The sequence below is a fragment of the Centroberyx gerrardi genome, chromosome 5 (assembly GCF_048128805.1).
Source record: "Centroberyx gerrardi isolate f3 chromosome 5, fCenGer3.hap1.cur.20231027, whole genome shotgun sequence".
NCBI classification, from domain to species: Eukaryota; Metazoa; Chordata; class Actinopteri; order Beryciformes; family Berycidae; genus Centroberyx; species Centroberyx gerrardi.
In genome coordinates this window covers 5,710,001-5,727,842 of record NC_136001.1, presented here as the reverse complement: position 1 = coordinate 5,727,842, position 17,842 = coordinate 5,710,001, and the positions used below count along the sequence as shown (strand labels likewise).

At 42.2% G+C, this 17,842-nt stretch overlaps 1 protein-coding gene across 1 annotated transcript in view; it reads right to left on the bottom strand.

Annotated features, from left to right (window-relative positions):
- cntn2 (contactin 2) overlaps positions 1–17,842 on the bottom strand; it is a 34,352-nt gene that overhangs the window by 14,813 nt on the left and 1,697 nt on the right. Inside the window, exons 2-17 of the mRNA XM_071922635.2 lie at positions 13,799–13,940; positions 13,051–13,226; positions 12,707–12,802; positions 11,918–12,130; positions 10,145–10,247; positions 9,715–9,896; positions 9,004–9,140; positions 8,611–8,740; positions 7,825–7,975; positions 7,013–7,140; positions 6,674–6,849; positions 5,091–5,211; positions 4,155–4,313; positions 3,717–3,866; positions 1,615–1,685; positions 1,233–1,467 (exon numbers count right to left, since the gene is read on the bottom strand). Coding sequence (XP_071778736.1) covers positions 1,233–1,467; positions 1,615–1,685; positions 3,717–3,866; positions 4,155–4,313; positions 5,091–5,211; positions 6,674–6,849; positions 7,013–7,140; positions 7,825–7,975; positions 8,611–8,740; positions 9,004–9,140; positions 9,715–9,896; positions 10,145–10,247; positions 11,918–12,130; positions 12,707–12,802; positions 13,051–13,226; positions 13,799–13,940 — 2,370 coding nt within the window. The remainder of the gene's footprint in view (positions 1–1,232; positions 1,468–1,614; positions 1,686–3,716; positions 3,867–4,154; positions 4,314–5,090; positions 5,212–6,673; positions 6,850–7,012; positions 7,141–7,824; positions 7,976–8,610; positions 8,741–9,003; positions 9,141–9,714; positions 9,897–10,144; positions 10,248–11,917; positions 12,131–12,706; positions 12,803–13,050; positions 13,227–13,798; positions 13,941–17,842) is intronic.

Below are 17,842 nucleotides of genomic sequence, written 5' to 3'. Positions count from 1 at the left end.
GATGCTGTAAGGTACAATCACCCAAATATTTTATCAGCAAAAGTCAGAGACCAACATTTTGATAATTTAATTTCCGGTCAATCGGTACAGATTATTTATTTTTTGGTGTCAAAAAATAACGCAGGAAACATATTTAACAAAATTACACAAAAGCCTCCAACTCTAAGTATAATATCAAATCTATCAGTATTTAATTTGTCCACTCTTTACTTTTGTGCACCCTACTGTCACTTTAACTCTTCCATCCTTCCAGTCTTAAAACCAAAAAAAGTTGTTCCCAAAGTGTCCCTGACATCATGTTAGCACACTTTCCCTTCAACAGCGACACTAACATTCACACAAACGGCCCAAACACACCTGAGCTGCCTCGCACATTTCTCTCATCTCTCTGATTTGATGGAAGACAATACACTTGCATAAGGAAGGTGAAAATAAGTGAAAAAACAGAGGTTCAACCATGCAAAGACCTGATAGACCACCGAAATCACAATCAGATGGACAGCACTTAATGCTTCTTCTTTGAGAGATTGGAAAGAAACAAGCTCCACTCTCGCTTCAGATCTGAAAAAAAGTCTCCCGGAAAGAATGGAAGCTGTAATAAAGGCAAAGGGTGACACACTAAATACTGAAAAAAATGATATTATATTTAGTTGTGGAGGCTTTTGGGTAATTTTGTGTTAAATATGTCTCCTGCATTTTTTTCTGACACTGAAAAATTAATTACTTGCACTTAATGGCCATTTTGACTGGAAATTAAATGAACGAAAGGGTGGTCTCTGACTTTTGCACAGTACTGTATAATATACAATGTAAACTCTCTTAATGTTTTCATAACAGAAACAAGCTGTCAGTGCTGTGGGAGCCATGTTCATTCCGAATGTTACTCATGTTTATGACATTTGAAATATGAATTCATGAATGTGTTGACTATGGTAAATCTACTCCCAAGTTGTGGCTGCCCTCTAATGGTGACAGCAAATACTGCAGGTGGGAAAACTGGCTGAGTAGTTACAGTACATTACCATGCCCTAACAAAGCCCATAAACTACCACTAAAATATGTACAATTAACAAGTAAGCTTCTCCATAAAATTCTTCAAATTAATACGATACAATACAAATCCTGGTTTAAAGGAAGGGGTGAAGGGGTGAAGGGGGGTACGGTTATACCAGCAAACCATGACAGTGGAACGTCTGTAGAAACAGGAGAGTTAGAGGAGGACCAGGACTCACCTTCCTCTGCAGAATGCACCACAGCAATCTGGCTGAAGGGACCTTCTCCTCGGCGGTTGTAGGCCTTGATCTTCACCTCGAAGGGGCAGTAAGGCGCCAGGCTCTGGTTGGAGTAGACGTACCGCGACGACTCCACGTGCGGGACGGGCGCCACCGTCCACGACGGGGTGTCCTTCTTCCGGAATGCCAGGATGTAGCCGAAGCCATCGCCGTTCTGGTACTCTCTGGCCATGGGCTGGAGGATTCAGGAGAAAACTGGACGTGAACTTCGACAGAGACAAATGGAGCCTCAATACAGTCAGAAAGCATTGGCTGTGATATTGGCATGTCACAGAACACACACACAGGCACACACACACACTCCTCCAGGCTGCCTACTCACTGTCCAAGTAATGATGAGTTCATTGCGGTCCCCTCCTCCTCCTCCTAGTCCACTGGGGGCCACTGTGGGAGCTGAGGGGCAGATATAATGATATACATATATGCTGGTATACAGATATATATAATTAAATTCAGATATATGATGTTGCCATACATCATATACTGTAGATGTGATATATGGGAAAGTCACTAGGGATGGAAGCGTATGATTATCTCACAATATGATTTGATACGTGATATGAGGTTCACGATTCAATACAACCATGATATGATGTAATAAATAAATGTTCAGTGACAACAAAGTCTGACTGTGCAGAATTATGTTTATTTCTGAGCCACAAATATTTCTAGCAATGGCATTGGCTTGCTAGAATGTAAATGTCATTACAAAATGTAAATAATATAATTTGGATGGAGAGCTTATGAAATTGCGATGGGCAAGCCGTCTCATTTGTGATTACTACAGCAGAATAAAACGGAGCTAATATCACCATTTATTTTTCTGCCTAGTGTCACATTTTTGTATTGCGATATATTGAATTTCCACATATCGTCCCATCCCTAAAAATCACTGACTGGAACTACACATTCTGCTTTCAAAAGATATTGCACATTCAAGATATTCTGCTTTCAGTGAACCAAAATATTGTCATTCCCTTGTAAAAAAAAAAAAAAAGAGGTTTTGACAGACAGAGGGTTCAACCCAGTAGAACTTTTTTTGGACGGACGGATTCGTCACCATCTGTTGGCAAATCAGATGCATTCCTACGTTTGTTTTGGAAAAAATAGTGGCGATCACAGACACAACGGCACAACCAAAACAAAGATAAAACAGAGAAAGCCTGGTATAACGTTGGGATGACTGGAAGTTTTCCAGGTCAGTTTCTTACTTCATTTATACTGTATAGTCTGTTTCTTATTTCTTCTATGAAGTAGCTCCCTTATGAGCGAAGCTAGGCTGCTGTATTTCTGCCTCTCCACCATGTTGACGTTCCCAAACAGCCCAATGGACAGAAATCTATCCGTCAATAATTCTGTCCGTTTTCCGACGGATCAGTGTGGCCGCAGCTAGTGGAGTTCAACACACACGCCGTGGGCCTGGACAGGATCTGTACTGGTTCTATTTAAAACAACTCCATTCAAACACCTTCTGACACTTTGCCATTATAACTTTGCATTACTTTGCATGTGGCAATGAAGATAACAAATGACAAAAGTAAAGAAGTCTGTCATCCAAATCCTAACAATGTACACGACTAAGGCCGGGATCTACTAAAGGTTTGCGCTGGTGCAAATCACATTGCGGGTGCTAAAACCTTGTTTTCTGATCCACTAAGACGGCGCACAGGGCATTTTGCGCCTGAAATCATGGGTTGATCTGTGTGCGCTGTTTTTTGCGGTTTGGTCTAATTGCATATGCATTTGTGGGTGTTCCAAGGCTGAACACCCACTTGCTTTTGTGCTGCACCTGGAATTGTGACATGTTAGTAGAGCCCAAACCTCTCTCTGTAAAAGGGTTGATACTGCAGGTATACGGTGGTGTGATGTTAGTGTCAACTCTCTCCTAAGCATCATTAATAAATAGATGTAGTGGGGTGGGTAAACCCACTTAACTAAGTTTACCCACCTTTTTATGTGCTGACCTAGATCTTTAGAACATAAATTCATAGTATATATCAGAGTAAGTAGTGTCAAACTGATGTAAATCACAGTATATGAAAGGTGATATGGCCTTTTTAAGGGGAGAAAACAAAATTAACACTTTTCTGGAAATAGAATTGATTTTTGTTTGGTGGTTTGGTTGTATTGGTGGCTGCCTCATGATGATCACCAACTGGAGGTCACAGTTTATGTTTTTATTCACCGCTATATCACTGCTCCTAAGCTTCTTTGGCATTTGAATTGGATCCTTTTCAAGTCGTGGTTTGAATCACACAGCATTTGTAACTATAATGGTCCCGTGGTGCTGGTAGCCGGACCAAGGGCAAACGCAGGCTAAATGCAAAGTGGCTGCCGGTGGCCACTAACCGTCGGCTACACCTCAGCGGCCCTACTGAGTATGTCAAGGAGTGTGTGCACTGTATGTAACCTTTGACCCCTCACCTGCTTGCTGTGTGCGAATGGTGTGTGAGGGCATGCTGGGCTCTCCGCTGCCCAGGATGTTGCTGGCGATGACCTGAAACTCATAATCCATCCAGGGCATCAGGCCAATCACGCGAGCCGACTCTGCGTTGCCCTCGATGTTGACGGGGTCTGGTGCATAGGGAAGAGACGCTCGTTTATTTAAATACAAAAAAACATGCTCAATAGAGGCTTTGCAGTTGCATCACAAATCTCCTATCATCCATCATGGAGGTCCCCTGGAGAACTGGCTGTGTGCAAATAATGACTAAATATATAACAAGCATGCTAGAAAAAGAGAGGTGTGGCTGTAGATCCATTCAGTAACGTTCTAAGTAAAAGTGAATAGTGTGATGAGTTAGATTTGTTTCCAAATGTAGGTTACTGTGTAATTGGCCATACTCAGACTGACATACACACCTGTCCTCATCCTCTTCCACTCGGATGTGAGTGACGATCGACCCATGATGACGTATTTCCCGATGGGACTGTGGTTATCATAACCCCGACTCCACCTGAGCTCCACCGAAGTCTCGACAACGTTCTTCACCACCAAACCACCAGGGGGTCCCGGAGGGCCTGGACACATCCATAACAAGGACATGTGACTGCTTGCATAGTCACAGAACTGTCAAGTGTATATTACGTCATTTTTGTCCTGCGGCAGATCAACAAGAATGATTGACATCTCAGTGTGTGTCCGAAGAAGAGAGAAATTAGAATCAGAAGAGTGAAATTTCTGCATAGAAAGACACAATGTCCTGCTTATTCACAAAAGTAACACTTAACTGTTGCAAATAACATGGACTTAACTCATAGAAGACATAAACTGGATTTTTATATAGAAACAAAGTATGCTTCTCTTTTGAAAATAGAAAAACCTTTGTACTATTCACAGTCATGTCTGTATCAGAGACATGTTGTATGCTCCTGCTGCCCCTTCTGCTTTGAAGCTACTGGCTGGAGTTTACCACAGTGACTTGTCATTTATTACAGTAGCCAAATTTCAGTCGCACCATGCTGATTTAAATCAAAAAGTTGGCTGGTCTTTTAAAATGAAAATGGAAATGCATTGTATTATATTCATCTATAAGACTCCCTGTCCCTCACATCTCTGCTGTCTTAAATCCAGTAATTATGCCACCAGATCACCGGACTGGTTAGCTTTAAATACTGAACTAGACTGGTTTCTGATGCTCAATAGTTAAGCTTTTTGTGTATTTTCTGCATCACCTTTATGGGATTTTTTTGTTCTTAAGTCTCTCTTAAAAAGTAAATCTCAGTGAGACTACCTGATTAGATGAAGGATAAATGAAAAGATGAAACGACAAGAGAGGTCCGAAGCGTCCGCCTTACCGCGCACTACGAGTTTGGCTGAAGCCGAGGCGCTGTCCACCACAGTCTGCGCTGTGCAGGTGTACATCCCTGCTTGACTCAGCTGGCCATTCACAATCAACAGGTCACCTATGGTTTCCTTCTGATAGGGCACAGAGAGAGGGAGAGCACAGGGTATGGAGTCATGACGGAAAGTTTGAGGCGGGTGAAAACGGAAGCTGAAGAAGAAAAAAAAACTGCAGAAGAAACACTGTGATAGAAAATAATAAATAAAATGACATGGGAGATGTTTACTATTCACAAATGCTCCTCAGTATTACAGCAGTACTGTCAACTCACATTCAATAACTTTCATCAAAGTGGACTTTCATTTCATTCAACACTAGCTTTAAACATTTTTCCAATGAAACATTAATCATACTGCAGTATAGCTTTATAGTGCTGGCCGTAACTAGCTGGGGTCAGGATTAGAGAAGCTAATTTGAGCAAGACCCACAACCAGCAAATAGCACTGCCTTATCACATCACCATTCATTTCACTTTTAGACATAAAGTGGTATGGACATGAAATGAGAGCTAATCTCATTAGGAGCTTATTTCTCCCTGGCCCGGTGCTCAGGTACCATGAAATGTTTCACTTGCCATCACCACATAGTGGTGCCGTCCTGAATTGAACTAATTATAGTTGGTAAATTATCTTGCATGTAGTGGTATAGTCCATTTTGTCTCGCTCTTGTCTACAGTGGTACAGTCCCTTCAAATGGTGGTGTGAGTGTAACAGTTTCCACTTTTGCCATCATCTTTCTACCTTATTTAAAGTTGCTATGTGTAGCATTTTAACATCAATACATTTTGAGACAGTATAATTAACATAAACAAACAAGACCATCACAGAGAAGATTGACAGCCTCTACTGGTTTCTACACTGCATTTACATTGCTTCTCCACCTGCTTTACGGCACAAAACAGGAAGAGGGCGCTGTTCTTCCAGAACAAGCAGAGCTAAAACGTTCAGAGTTTCTGGTAATGGCAGATGGAAGGAGTTAAAGGCTGAAAATCACTTCCAACATGTTGATCCTCTTCAGTAAAAACAAAGATGTAGTCTTAATTTGGAGAAACACTAGCACCAGCAATACCACTGCCGTGAGATAGAAGCTAACAATCGTCTCGACCGAGGGCATGGTCTCATTTATGCATTATTTTACTCGCTTCCTCCATGTGGTGATACAGTCTTACAGCGTCCTCAGTAGAGTTGAAACGTTCGGTTGGGATGAGTAGTTTCTTTACCCTCTAACACCCAGATGTACATATCTTGTACCATAGTCTTTTTTTCCATCTACGCTAATCTTTTCCGACGCAGCTGCTATTCATTCGAGCTAATGGCTCACTCCATAGCGGTTCGGGTCATTCAACTGTTGCAACATGCTGAATGGCATGTCACGTGACCATGTGTATGCGAAAAATGAATGGCTTTTTTGCTTCCGGAACCGAGAAATAGCCACGCCCATGTCTTCACGTCTCAACTCTGTTACTACACACAAACTATCATCATAACCACGCCTTTCTCTACAGTGTCACCATCCACCATGCATTATGATGCTCACCCCCTCCACCCGGTGGTAGGGCCCAGCGGGGTCCTCCAGGTCCAGCAGGACTCCGTTGAGGGCCCAGGTGAAGGTCAGGTCCATGGTGGGGTCGTGGGAGGCGTGGCACTGCAGCGTCACATTCTCCCCCTGGTTGATGTCAGCATTGGAAGGAGCCAGCGTGACCTTGGTGGCATCTGCATATTAAAGAGACATAAAGAAAGAGCTGAAGAAGGCTAGTGTGTGTGTGTGTGTGTGTGTGCGTTCTTGCACTTTTATCCTTATGAGGACCAAATGTCCTAAGAACAGGAAAACTAACAGGAAAAGAACTGCTGTGTGTCTGTGTGTGCATGTGTGTACCTCTGACAGACAGGTGTCCAGTGCTGTTGGCTTTGCCCAGGTAGTTTTCAGCAAAGCAGGTGTATTTCCCTTCATCTGCCCTGCTGATGTTGTGGATCCACAAGATCCCATCTGGAGTTACTGTGACCCTGAGGAGAGAGAAGCATCCAGAAGGTCAAGAGCGTCTCCAACTGGCTGCCTAGACAAGTTCTACCGACGACACTTCACATGAACTTTGCGTTACATTCATACAGTAGCACCTGAACAGGCGCTTCACAACAGATAGATGATAGTAGAAGAAGTAAAAAAAAAAAAAATCACTTTATGCCCCTTTAAGATGCATAAGTAGGCAAAGGACTAAAAAAAAACAGTTAAAATGGGTAGACTTTTTACTCTCATATTATGCAGCGTCTATTCTTCACTGTGTCTTTGGACTAAACTTTGATGTTTTTCCCTCTGAAAATTAATTTGACACACACAGGTGGGTTAACACACTTTTCATGAGGCTGTGACAGACCAAAGCGCTGAAATCTGATGAAATCAACAGTAATACGTCCCTCTGATATATACAACACTGTGGGAAGTTGCGTTTGATCTTGCCTCCAAGTAATAAGCATCTTGGATTTTTTAAATCTTTCAACAGCTGACATGAGTTAAAAGTTGATCTCTTTTAATGAGCTATCTAGACATTTCTCTCAGGTGGTGTAGAAACTGAGGGTTTGCTCGTCGTGCTCATGGCAAGGTTCGGTTGTCTATTGCTCAAGGCGAGCGCTGTGAGAGTGGAAAGGTGTGGTTTTCTTGTATGCCTTATAATATACAGTAATGCAGTCTACCTGCTGCTGTTGGTGAGCAGCTCTGTCCCGCGGCTCCAGAACAGGGTGGGCTTTGGGGCGGCCCGAGGACGACACTCCATCATCACCTGCCCCCCTCTGGCTGCTGGGACCAGTTTCCGTACCGGATTCGACCTGAAGTCCGGGGCCTGCACTGGAAGCACAGGACACAGCGGGGCGACAGGGTTAGAGCAAGAGCAAGAACGGCAGAAGGCGGCGTTGTTGTGTGGGAAGCAGAAGGAAAGAAAGAAGGTAAAAGTTATAGATGGATGGGAGATGGAGGGATAGAGAAAGAGAGTGATGGTTTTCATGGTTTTCCACTGTACACCATCAAACTACAAAAATCATTTTCTACTAATCATGTCTGTTCTTTATTGATGAGTATCTAATTAATACAAGGAAGAAACATTTGTATTATTGTGAAAACTTCAATCATTATAAATCTTCACACTTTTGCTGGGATGTTTCACACAACTCCCAATCCTCTTGTCATGTGTCAATGCATTTCATTAGTTTACATGGACTGCTGCCATACAGCTACGTATGGTGATATATACAGTACTGTGCAAAAGTCTTACAGATTCTTTATATAAATTTTGTTTTTTTAATATTTAGAAACAACAAATATTTTTCAAATAAATCACATTGTTGTATATGCAGTACTTCTATTTCTGTATGTAATATGTTAGGCCCTATAAACTATGTTAGCAACAGAATCTGAACTTGTTTGAGAACTAAGAGAAATGAGCAATAACACATCTTCATCATTTCCTCATGTCTACTCTCCACCTTGGACTCGGAGTTCGCTGTTGGAGTAGACGGTGCCGTGTTTGTTCTCGGCCACACACTGGTACATCCCAGAATCCTCCAGGGCCAGGTTGCTGATCTTAAGACGACCCCCGTTCACCTCCACCCGGTCCTGGGGGCGAGAGTGGGAGTGGGAGGGAAAAAAAAAGGAAGGGAGTAACGGGAGGATAGCGAGAGAAAGACAAGTAAGAAGGATGTGAGAGAATCGAAAGGAAAGAGGACATGAACTTAGTGTATCATGTGCGTGTGCAGTGTGGAGTGGTGACGCATTACTCATTAACATGTAACAGTAACATTACTTTAACCAGTAATGAGCGGGCATTTTGCGAAACAGAAAAGTAATATAACGAAGGTGTGTATTCATGTGTGCGTTACCTGGGTGCTGAGCGGCTGTCCGTTGCGCAGCCAGCGTATGGAGGGCCGTGGTTTGCCAGCGGCCACGCAACTCCAGTGCAGCTCTGAACTGATCTCCACCTCTGAGTCGCTCATCACCTGCAGCCACTCTGGCTGGGCTGGAGGGTGGCAGGAGAGAGGGGAGAGAGAAGAGGGAGAGAGAAGGAAAATGAGACACGGATGTAAGTGAACTAGAGCTGCGCTGATAGTATCTGTAGTACTGGGATCAGAGCTGATTCAGCTCCACGGTACTCATACTGCTATCAGGAAATGAGGCTGTCCTGATATTGATACTTTAATGCGCTTTTGCTGCAATGTACAACTTTTCCAGTGGGTGGAAAAACATTAATAATAATAATAATAATAAGAATAGGTTAATAAAGACCAGTGCAGTATACTGCACTGGTCTTTATTAACCTATTCTGAATAAACAGTTTTTATCTGTTAACCTATTCTGAATAGGCTGTTTTAATGTGTTAACCTATTCTGAAGAAACTGTTTTTATCTGTTAACCTAACCTAATGCAACTGACGCACTTGTTCAAGCCAATACTACACAGTATGAATGACATACTACTTGGATTGGTACTCGAATAGTCTGATCTACTTGATAAAGGTCTCAGCACTCAAATCAGTTCTGAAAAAAAATTGGAATCAGTGCACCTCTAACAGTGAATTCATCTGTTGTCCCCACCTTGCACGTTGATGCGTCCCTGGTGTGTATCGCTTCCCTCCGAGTTGTAGGCCTCGCACTCGTAAGCGCCCTCATCGTCGAAGGACAGCTCGGGCAGGGTGAGGGTGGGACCTTCAGCGCTGGCCCCCGCTTTGGACGGCAACAAGCCGTCCACCTTCCTCCATCGCAGCTTTGGGACGGGACTGGACGAGGGAATGTGTAGAAAGGGCAGAGGAAAAGGAGTATGAACAGAGGATGGTAAAAAGGCATCAAGACACATAGAATTAAAGGAGGAGTTTGAGAGGAAGAGAGAAGAGCAAGGAGCAAAACACTTGGAGAAATGTTACTAAAACGGAAAATAGGGCACAGGCTTTCAACCCGAAATAGCTTGACGACACATTTTGCCACGATTTCTGAGTTACTGGACTGGGGACCGGGACTGGGAACTTACTTTCCATAGGCGAAGCACTCTAACTGGGCGGTGTGTCCAGCTAAGGCATAGGTCTCCGCGGGGAAGCGCACTTTGATGCTTGGAGCCGACTTTCTGGGATTGGCTGTGGTGGAACGAAAGTGTTCAGTTACTGATGGAATCTCATTCAAATTGTACAAATGGATGGGGGCCCTGCACTGGTGCTGTATGTCCAAACAGGCGCTCTTTACTGGAGAATATAAAATAGAGATTTTTAATGCCAGGGAACACAAGTGCAGTCAAAATATCTCAGCTTTCACAATGTAGCTCCACTTTCTGTACAAACCGGTGTTGTTAGATTTTCAGAGTCACACAGTGAAATAGTAGTAATTATATCTAGTCCCCCTTCAACTTGACGGCTTATTGGCCTTCTCTTAGAAGACTTTTTCATCGGAGCAGAATTTCCTTGGTTATTCTCCTAATTTGTTATATGTATTTCACATCATTTATCACTCTAACAAAGGGAATAAACTTTATTGGGTCTATATGAATATATGAATATAAACTAAATCTTGTATGTTATTGTCTTTGGAAATAAATTCTACACTACATGTAGCTGTTTAAAGCTTTCACCTGCAAGAGGAACTCAGTCCCAGCTTTCACTGAAATTTGCACTCTCACCATGATGCATCTCCAAAATGTCAACTTGTCAGAAACCTGCCTTGTTTTTAGCTTGACGACCATGCATTTTTGAGTTTATCCAGTGGTGTTTTGAAAGGGCTTCATCAACGTTTTCTCATCATAGACAAGCATTGAATCTGCAAATAGATCCTTTTCACAGCAGCCATTTTGATGTGGAACACCTAAGTGGAATGGAGACATCATTAATGTTATTAGTTACACCTGTGTTGACCCTGCTATGACACATCAAAATGGCTGCTGTGAAAAGGGTCCATTGAAGTTATAACATGAAAACAGCATTATGTTAGTCTGCAAATGTATAATATACTACACACATAAACACTCACACAGACACAAAAACGCAATTGCACTCTCACTCTCACTCCAATAAAGGGCTTTCAGGTGAAGTAAAGCACCCTCTGGCGGCCATATTGGAAGTCCACAGCTCTTGGGCAACAATGGCTATGAACGGTGTTCTAAATGTACCACTTTGCCGTCTCAACACAACTGAATAGACATGGTTAATTTTCATGCTGTTTTTGACTGGGAACCGATCATTTTGTCACAGATAAATTTGATCAGTTTTGTGTTTCATCAGCTTGTTAGCTAGGAAGGCCACCAAAATCAGGTGAAAACATGGCAGCAGCCTCTAGCAAATCCTAGTATCTGATCTGCTGACCATCACTGTCTTGTATGTTGTCATCTGAACTACACACTGGTTAACGTATCTAGTAGAAGCTAGCATTAGTACAGCTAGTACAGAAATATTGACATTGCTCGCTGAATTAGTTAGCTAGCGAACTAGCCATTAGCTACCTAACAAAGCCAAACCAACAGTTTGTTCAGGCTAACTGAGCTGACTCTTCTCAAGCTACAACTCAGAGTGTCCTGGAGTAGAGACTACGGCTAAAGACAAGATAAGTTTACTGTGTCAGAGCAACCTACATTTGGAAACAAGTCTTACTTACTGCCTGGACCTACACCCACACCCACATCTTTTTCCAGATATTCCTCTAGCCTGGTTGTTTTATATTTAGTCATTATTTGTGCACAGCCAATTCTCCTGTGGACCTCCATGATGGTGCCAGATGTGATTGCTAGGAGATTTGAGATGCAACAGCAAAGCCTCTTTACCGTCAGGCAGTACTGTGAGCTGGTTGGCCTTGCTGAAGGTGCTCTTGGTGCTGATGTCCATGTTGATGGTGGTGAAGCAGAAGTAGTTACCGGTGTCGTTTGGCTCTGCTTTGGCCAGGTAAAGGTTCCCTGTTACCTGGGACACAAACCACCGACTGTCATTCTTCTTGATGAAGCTGGGAAACTCATTGATGAACCAGCGGTAAGACAGTGCTAGAGAAGGGAAAAAGAGCGGGATAAAGATTGGTGAAAATCATTGTGTGGCCCTAATTAAGTCTCTCCAGTAGGATCCTATTGGCCTGTATGCTATGCTGCTAGTGCACATAGTTCATTATAGAACGTCATTTGCACTGTCCCTTTGCACTGTATGTGTGTCGCTGTTCTGAAAAAAAGAATTTCCATTTTAATTCCATTTGTAACTCATTTTTCATTTTCAGTCTTAAATCTAATTTATCTAAAACAGGTTAATAATTCTGCTGGGGTGAAATAATTTCACTGGTTTCGAATGCAGTATTTGTTTCAGGAATTTATCACAACCAAGGGTCAATATATTGAAAGAAGGCTCCAGTGGTATCAGGAAAATGGTATCAGGAAAATTCTTGAAATAAGTCATTACGCATTGGAAACAAGTAACTTTATGTCAACCCAGTGGCAGATGTGTTTCACTTTTTTTTTAGCCTTCCTACTGTTAATCAGTACAACTAACTGTTTTTGAAGTCAGTGTGCTGCTAAGTTTGCAGGTTTGATTACTGCCCATTATCGACAGTCACAGTCCATAGAGGGAGGTACCTGGGTAATGTGGAGGGGGCTGGCAGGCCAGAAAAGTCCCCACACCTTCATATGCTGTCTGGGGGCTCCTGCTGTCTGGAGGGAAGTCATGGAGGTCTGGTGTAAAGAAGAAAAAGAGGAAGTGGTGAAAAGAAAAGAGACGATTATTGTCGCATACACATTGTAACAAAAGTAGTTCTAATGCACTGTTGAGAGCATGTTGGAAATAATATGCACTTGATACCGAAGGCCAACCGACTTACAGCTTCTGTCACTGTCACAGAAACTCAGTCGCAACAGCCCACTCAAGCGGCCCGAACAAGTCAAAAGGTGGAAGGAGAGGAATAAGCCCTTAGCTCACTCACAGCCGAATTTGAGGTTAGCTGCTCGGCTGATGATGGTGCCGCAGCGGTTGATGGCCAGACACTGGTAAGAGCCGGCGTCCCGTCCAGACTGAGGGCTGCTGATCACCAGGTTGCCGGCCACCAGAGTGTAGCGGGGGTCCAAGCCCAGCGGGACCTCTGTACCGTTCACAAGCCATCTGCAAGACAAAGAGTTGGGCGAGGTCCTCAAACAGAGCAGAAAACAGGAATGGTGTTTCATTTCAACTCAGTATCTAGTGATCTGACTATGAAAATAGTGTTGCCCTAATGTGTGTGAGCGTACATGCGTGCATGATTGCATGGCTGCATATAAGATAAGATGAAACTTAAATGATCCCTGTGGGAATCATTTAAAATAGCAATAGGATACAGCAAAGAAAAGTTGATCGAAACAAGAATATAGCAAATGGGGGATATTAAGCAGTGTGTCAACAACATATTAAGTGGAAATGTATGAATGAAAAGTATGAAATATTGTTACATCATTATGAGTGAAGGCAAAATAACAGCTGCAAAATATACTGATGCAAATATAAAAAATTAATGAAAATATATGTATCAAAATACCAACAATGAAATACATGTAGTATGAAATATGTTAAAAATTCTATTGAGAAAGAATTTGGGACTATGAAGACAAATATGTGAAAATGTGTGTCATATTCACAGTAACATATTCACATTAGAAGGCCATACATATGTACAGTGTGTGTGTGTGTGTGTTACCCACCTGTAGGTAGCAGCTGGGCTGGCTCTGGCCTGACAGCTGAGAGTCACCTTGCCTTCACTCAGGCCCTCTGGGTAAACTAAACCGGTTGGCTGCTCTTCAAACACTGGCCCGCTGTCATGACCCGACACACACACATCTCCACCTGGCAATACATGAACAACACACCAATCACACACCAAACTACTGGCGAGCACGAGTGTGTAGTATGGTGTATGATGTAGTATATATGATGATGTATATGGTGTAGATGTATTATGTATAGTACGGTTAGGTAGTACGGTATATTCTCTCTTCTTCTGTTATGTGATTTTTATTGTATTTGATGTACCTTGTCTTTCTTTTATGTGAATTTGACTGTAATCTGACTTTACATATTGTTGTATAAAGTTGTATATAATTGTGAATGATCTGCCACTTTTATGTTTGTCTTGTGGTCGCTTTCTTGGGCGGTTCTCCGCTGACAACATAGGCCTGCTAAAGCTCAACAGGCTGGTAGCCAAACATTTGTCATACAATAGCCCATCATATGAGCTTGGGTAATATCTTTGCAACATTTGGGTTACCAGAGACAAAGTTGAAAATTAACAATCTAAATAGAGATTACCTTTGATGAACTGGAACCCAAAGGCAAAATATGATCTAAGAGCTACAGGCCCATTTACCCCAATATAGCTTTCTGACCTTTACGACCCTAGCTCTTCATATCTGCAGCCTATGACAAGCGGCTTTGACTAGAGGCGTAGTGGAAGAAACGTGTCATTAAGAACGTAGACAAGAAGTTCAAAGACAGATGCTGCAATCTCTTTTGAGCTAGATCTCTCTTTGAAGACAGTGGCGAGGAGCCTTATTTTCTGCTGGTGCAAAACTGACCTAAGATGCTGTGGGGAGACTATGCCCTGATCATTTCACAATACTGCCACTGATTCAGCTCAGCATGAATATTGCATCACTGTCAAATGACAAGTAATGTATAATGTATAACACAGAATGCAAGTTTTTCCTCATTTGATCTGAAGTTGGAACTGCAAGGAGCTTGAATTATCAAAAGCAAATGAAAAATGTTGACATTGTTGTAACGGTGTTACGTGCAAAATCCGAAGTGACGGCTAATATATTCTGGAAGGATGTTGAGATGGAGTTTTCACATTACACCCTGCTGGTTCCTGGGACAGAGGGGAGGAATTAGGTGCTATAGTGCTTTGAGACAGCACCATAAGGTGTAGTTGGTGCTGTGTATGTATGTGTGTGAGGAATACACTGCATAGTCAATGAGAGATGGAAGTCAGAAAGAAGAGTGTGTGTGTTAGTGTATGTGTGTGTGTGTGTGTGTGTGTGGGGGGGTTATTTAGCTAAAACGAAGACGATTCATAGAGTGGGTGGGGTGGGGTTTCGTCTTGGAAACAGACTGTCAGGGATTATAGTGTTTGCTGTTACAGTGATAGAGAGAGGAGGAAGGAGGAGAAAAGAGATGGAAATGAAGGAAGGACTATGGAGATGGGGCTGGTACTACAGAGGGCTTTCAGGTGATCATCAACACAACCTCTGGTGAACAACTAGTTGTGTTTCTAAACTCACAGCTTGTCCGTCTCAATAGAATTGAACCGAGATGGTTAATTTCTGTGCTGTTTTTGACTGGGTACTGATCGTTTCATCACTGACACATCTGATTGATTTTGTGTTTAGGAATAATGTCAGATTGTTAGCTAGGAAGGTCACCAAAAGTTTTTCACAGTTGGAGTGACGCCTATTGTATCTTGTTAGCTAACTAACTAGCCTGTGATTTGTTAACATATCTAGTAGAAGCTAGCATTAGTAGTGGTTAGTAGTCGCATATTAACATCTCTTGCTTTGCTAAATTAGTCTGCTGGCTAGTTAGGTAGATAACAAAGCCAAAAACATTTGTTCAGGTTAACTGAGCTGACGCTTTTCCAATCTGATCTCACACAAATATGTGAAACACCAAATTACGTGTTGGTGGCACGTAAAGTGTTAAAATTCTGTGTTCGCAGCACGAAACAGTTACGTGAAGGAAGGTCGACTATAAACAGGGAGTAGTGTCACATTGAAGTAGCGTGGTGAAAGTAAGGACGTTTTGGTCGGGAGTTCAATTCCCACCTTCTACAAAGGAAATGTCTACAATAAGTGAAATTAAATTTTTTTGCTAAAATGACCAAAGCCTTTCCCTAACCTTAACCAAAGTTGTTTTAGTTGCCTAAACTTAACTGTTGGCCAATTCGGGTCCAATTTGTGCTTTTGCCACGGACTCCAATTTGTGTTATTGTCACAGAATTAAATTCGTGGTGGAGGAATGTAATTTTCACATAATTCGTGTCCACAGCACGTAAATCTGTGTTTCAGAGTTCGTGCCCATTTCACAACTTTTTATGAGATCATGCTGCGCTTTTCAAGCTAGTGCATTGGCATTGTGACTGAGACCAAAGAGGCAAGGGCTAGTTTACTGTACCACAGTAATCTACATTTGGAAACAAATCTACCTAATCAGACTATTCACTTTTACTTATGATGTTACTGAATTGACTGTACACCTACAGCACAAAAAACTTCTTCAGATATCGCTCATATTCTAGCCTGGTTGTTATATTTAGACATTTGAATTGAAAAGAAAAGACATTGAAAAGACTTGAATATCTGAGGTGAAGAAAAGAAAATAGGAGTGAGGAAGGGAGGATGCGAAGGAATATAAAGTTGGAGGTAGAGGGCAAACAAGAGGGTAAAACAAGGAAAAGGCAACGGGAGAGGAGGTGGATGGAAGGGAAGGTAATGGCAATGCAAGGGAAAGGAAAGAATGGAGAAAGAAATGATGGGGAGTAGGAATGACTCAGGAAAAGAAGAGTGGGTTAAAGGTGGAGGATGAAGAGCAGGGGTGCAGGAGAAAAGAGATACGTGGAGGAGGAGCGAAGAGGATAGACTGCAGAGAGGTGGCAAAGAATGAAGGATGTTAAAGGTGAATACAACTCAATTTAACATTTCCCAAATGTAATTCCTGTCGACTAGGACAATCCAAGCAAAATTTGTGAACTTGAGCGATTTCACATGAACCTGTGACGTCCTCAAGGAGCTAGGAAAGATGGTGAAGATGAATGTGCGGATGTAAAACCTGTAAAACATTCAGTGGACCCACAAAATGAGTCTATTATTTATTTTCTATGGTTAACCTGCAGATTTTACATCTGAATGTCATCTGGTGATTGATTCACAAATATTGATGGGATTGTCCTACACCATAGTGACATAGGAATTCTTAAATTGAGTTGAATTTCTCTTGGGGGGACGGGAGGGAAGAAGGCAAGGGTGAGCACTGAGCACAAAACTATTCTCCAGGTACAATGAGAATCCATCCGTTACACGCTGTAAATTGGGTTCCAGGCTCCTCACACACTAGCATATGAGCTACAGTATATGTATGTTGAATATTTTACCCTCATTCCAGCTTCCAAATCCAGCGCAGTATGATAATTCCCCTCTGTCCAATTCCACAGTATGACCTCTCCATTGTAGCAGTGTATCAGATTCAAAAATGTTCGGCATAACGTGTATTGATTCTAACAGTAATGCACAATCTGAAAGAAACCTCCCCCCCCCCCCCCCCCCCCGTGCTATTTCGCCTGCTTTTTTTCAGTGGGCAAAACATATATTTGTCCTTGGATGCATGTGTGTGTGTAGTGTGTTGCATAGAGCAGAGGATTTCAGTTTTGCCAGTGCGTGTAGACCTTTCTGATTGTGTACACACACACACACACACACACACACAGTGCACGAGTGTATCTGTGATGCACTTGAATAGTCACTACAGTTCCTTGACACCTTACTTTCTTACGTGCTCACACGCTCATTCACCACAATAGCAATAGTAATAATAAATTCTATTTATTCTCATTCTTTTATAGTTATAAAAAAAAGTTTAAAGATAAATAAATAAATCTGTAAAATGAAATGATATAAAAAACAGAAGAAACAACACAAGATTAAACGTGTACTAGATCAAAAAACAATTACATGTGTGTGTGCGTGTGCATGTGTGTT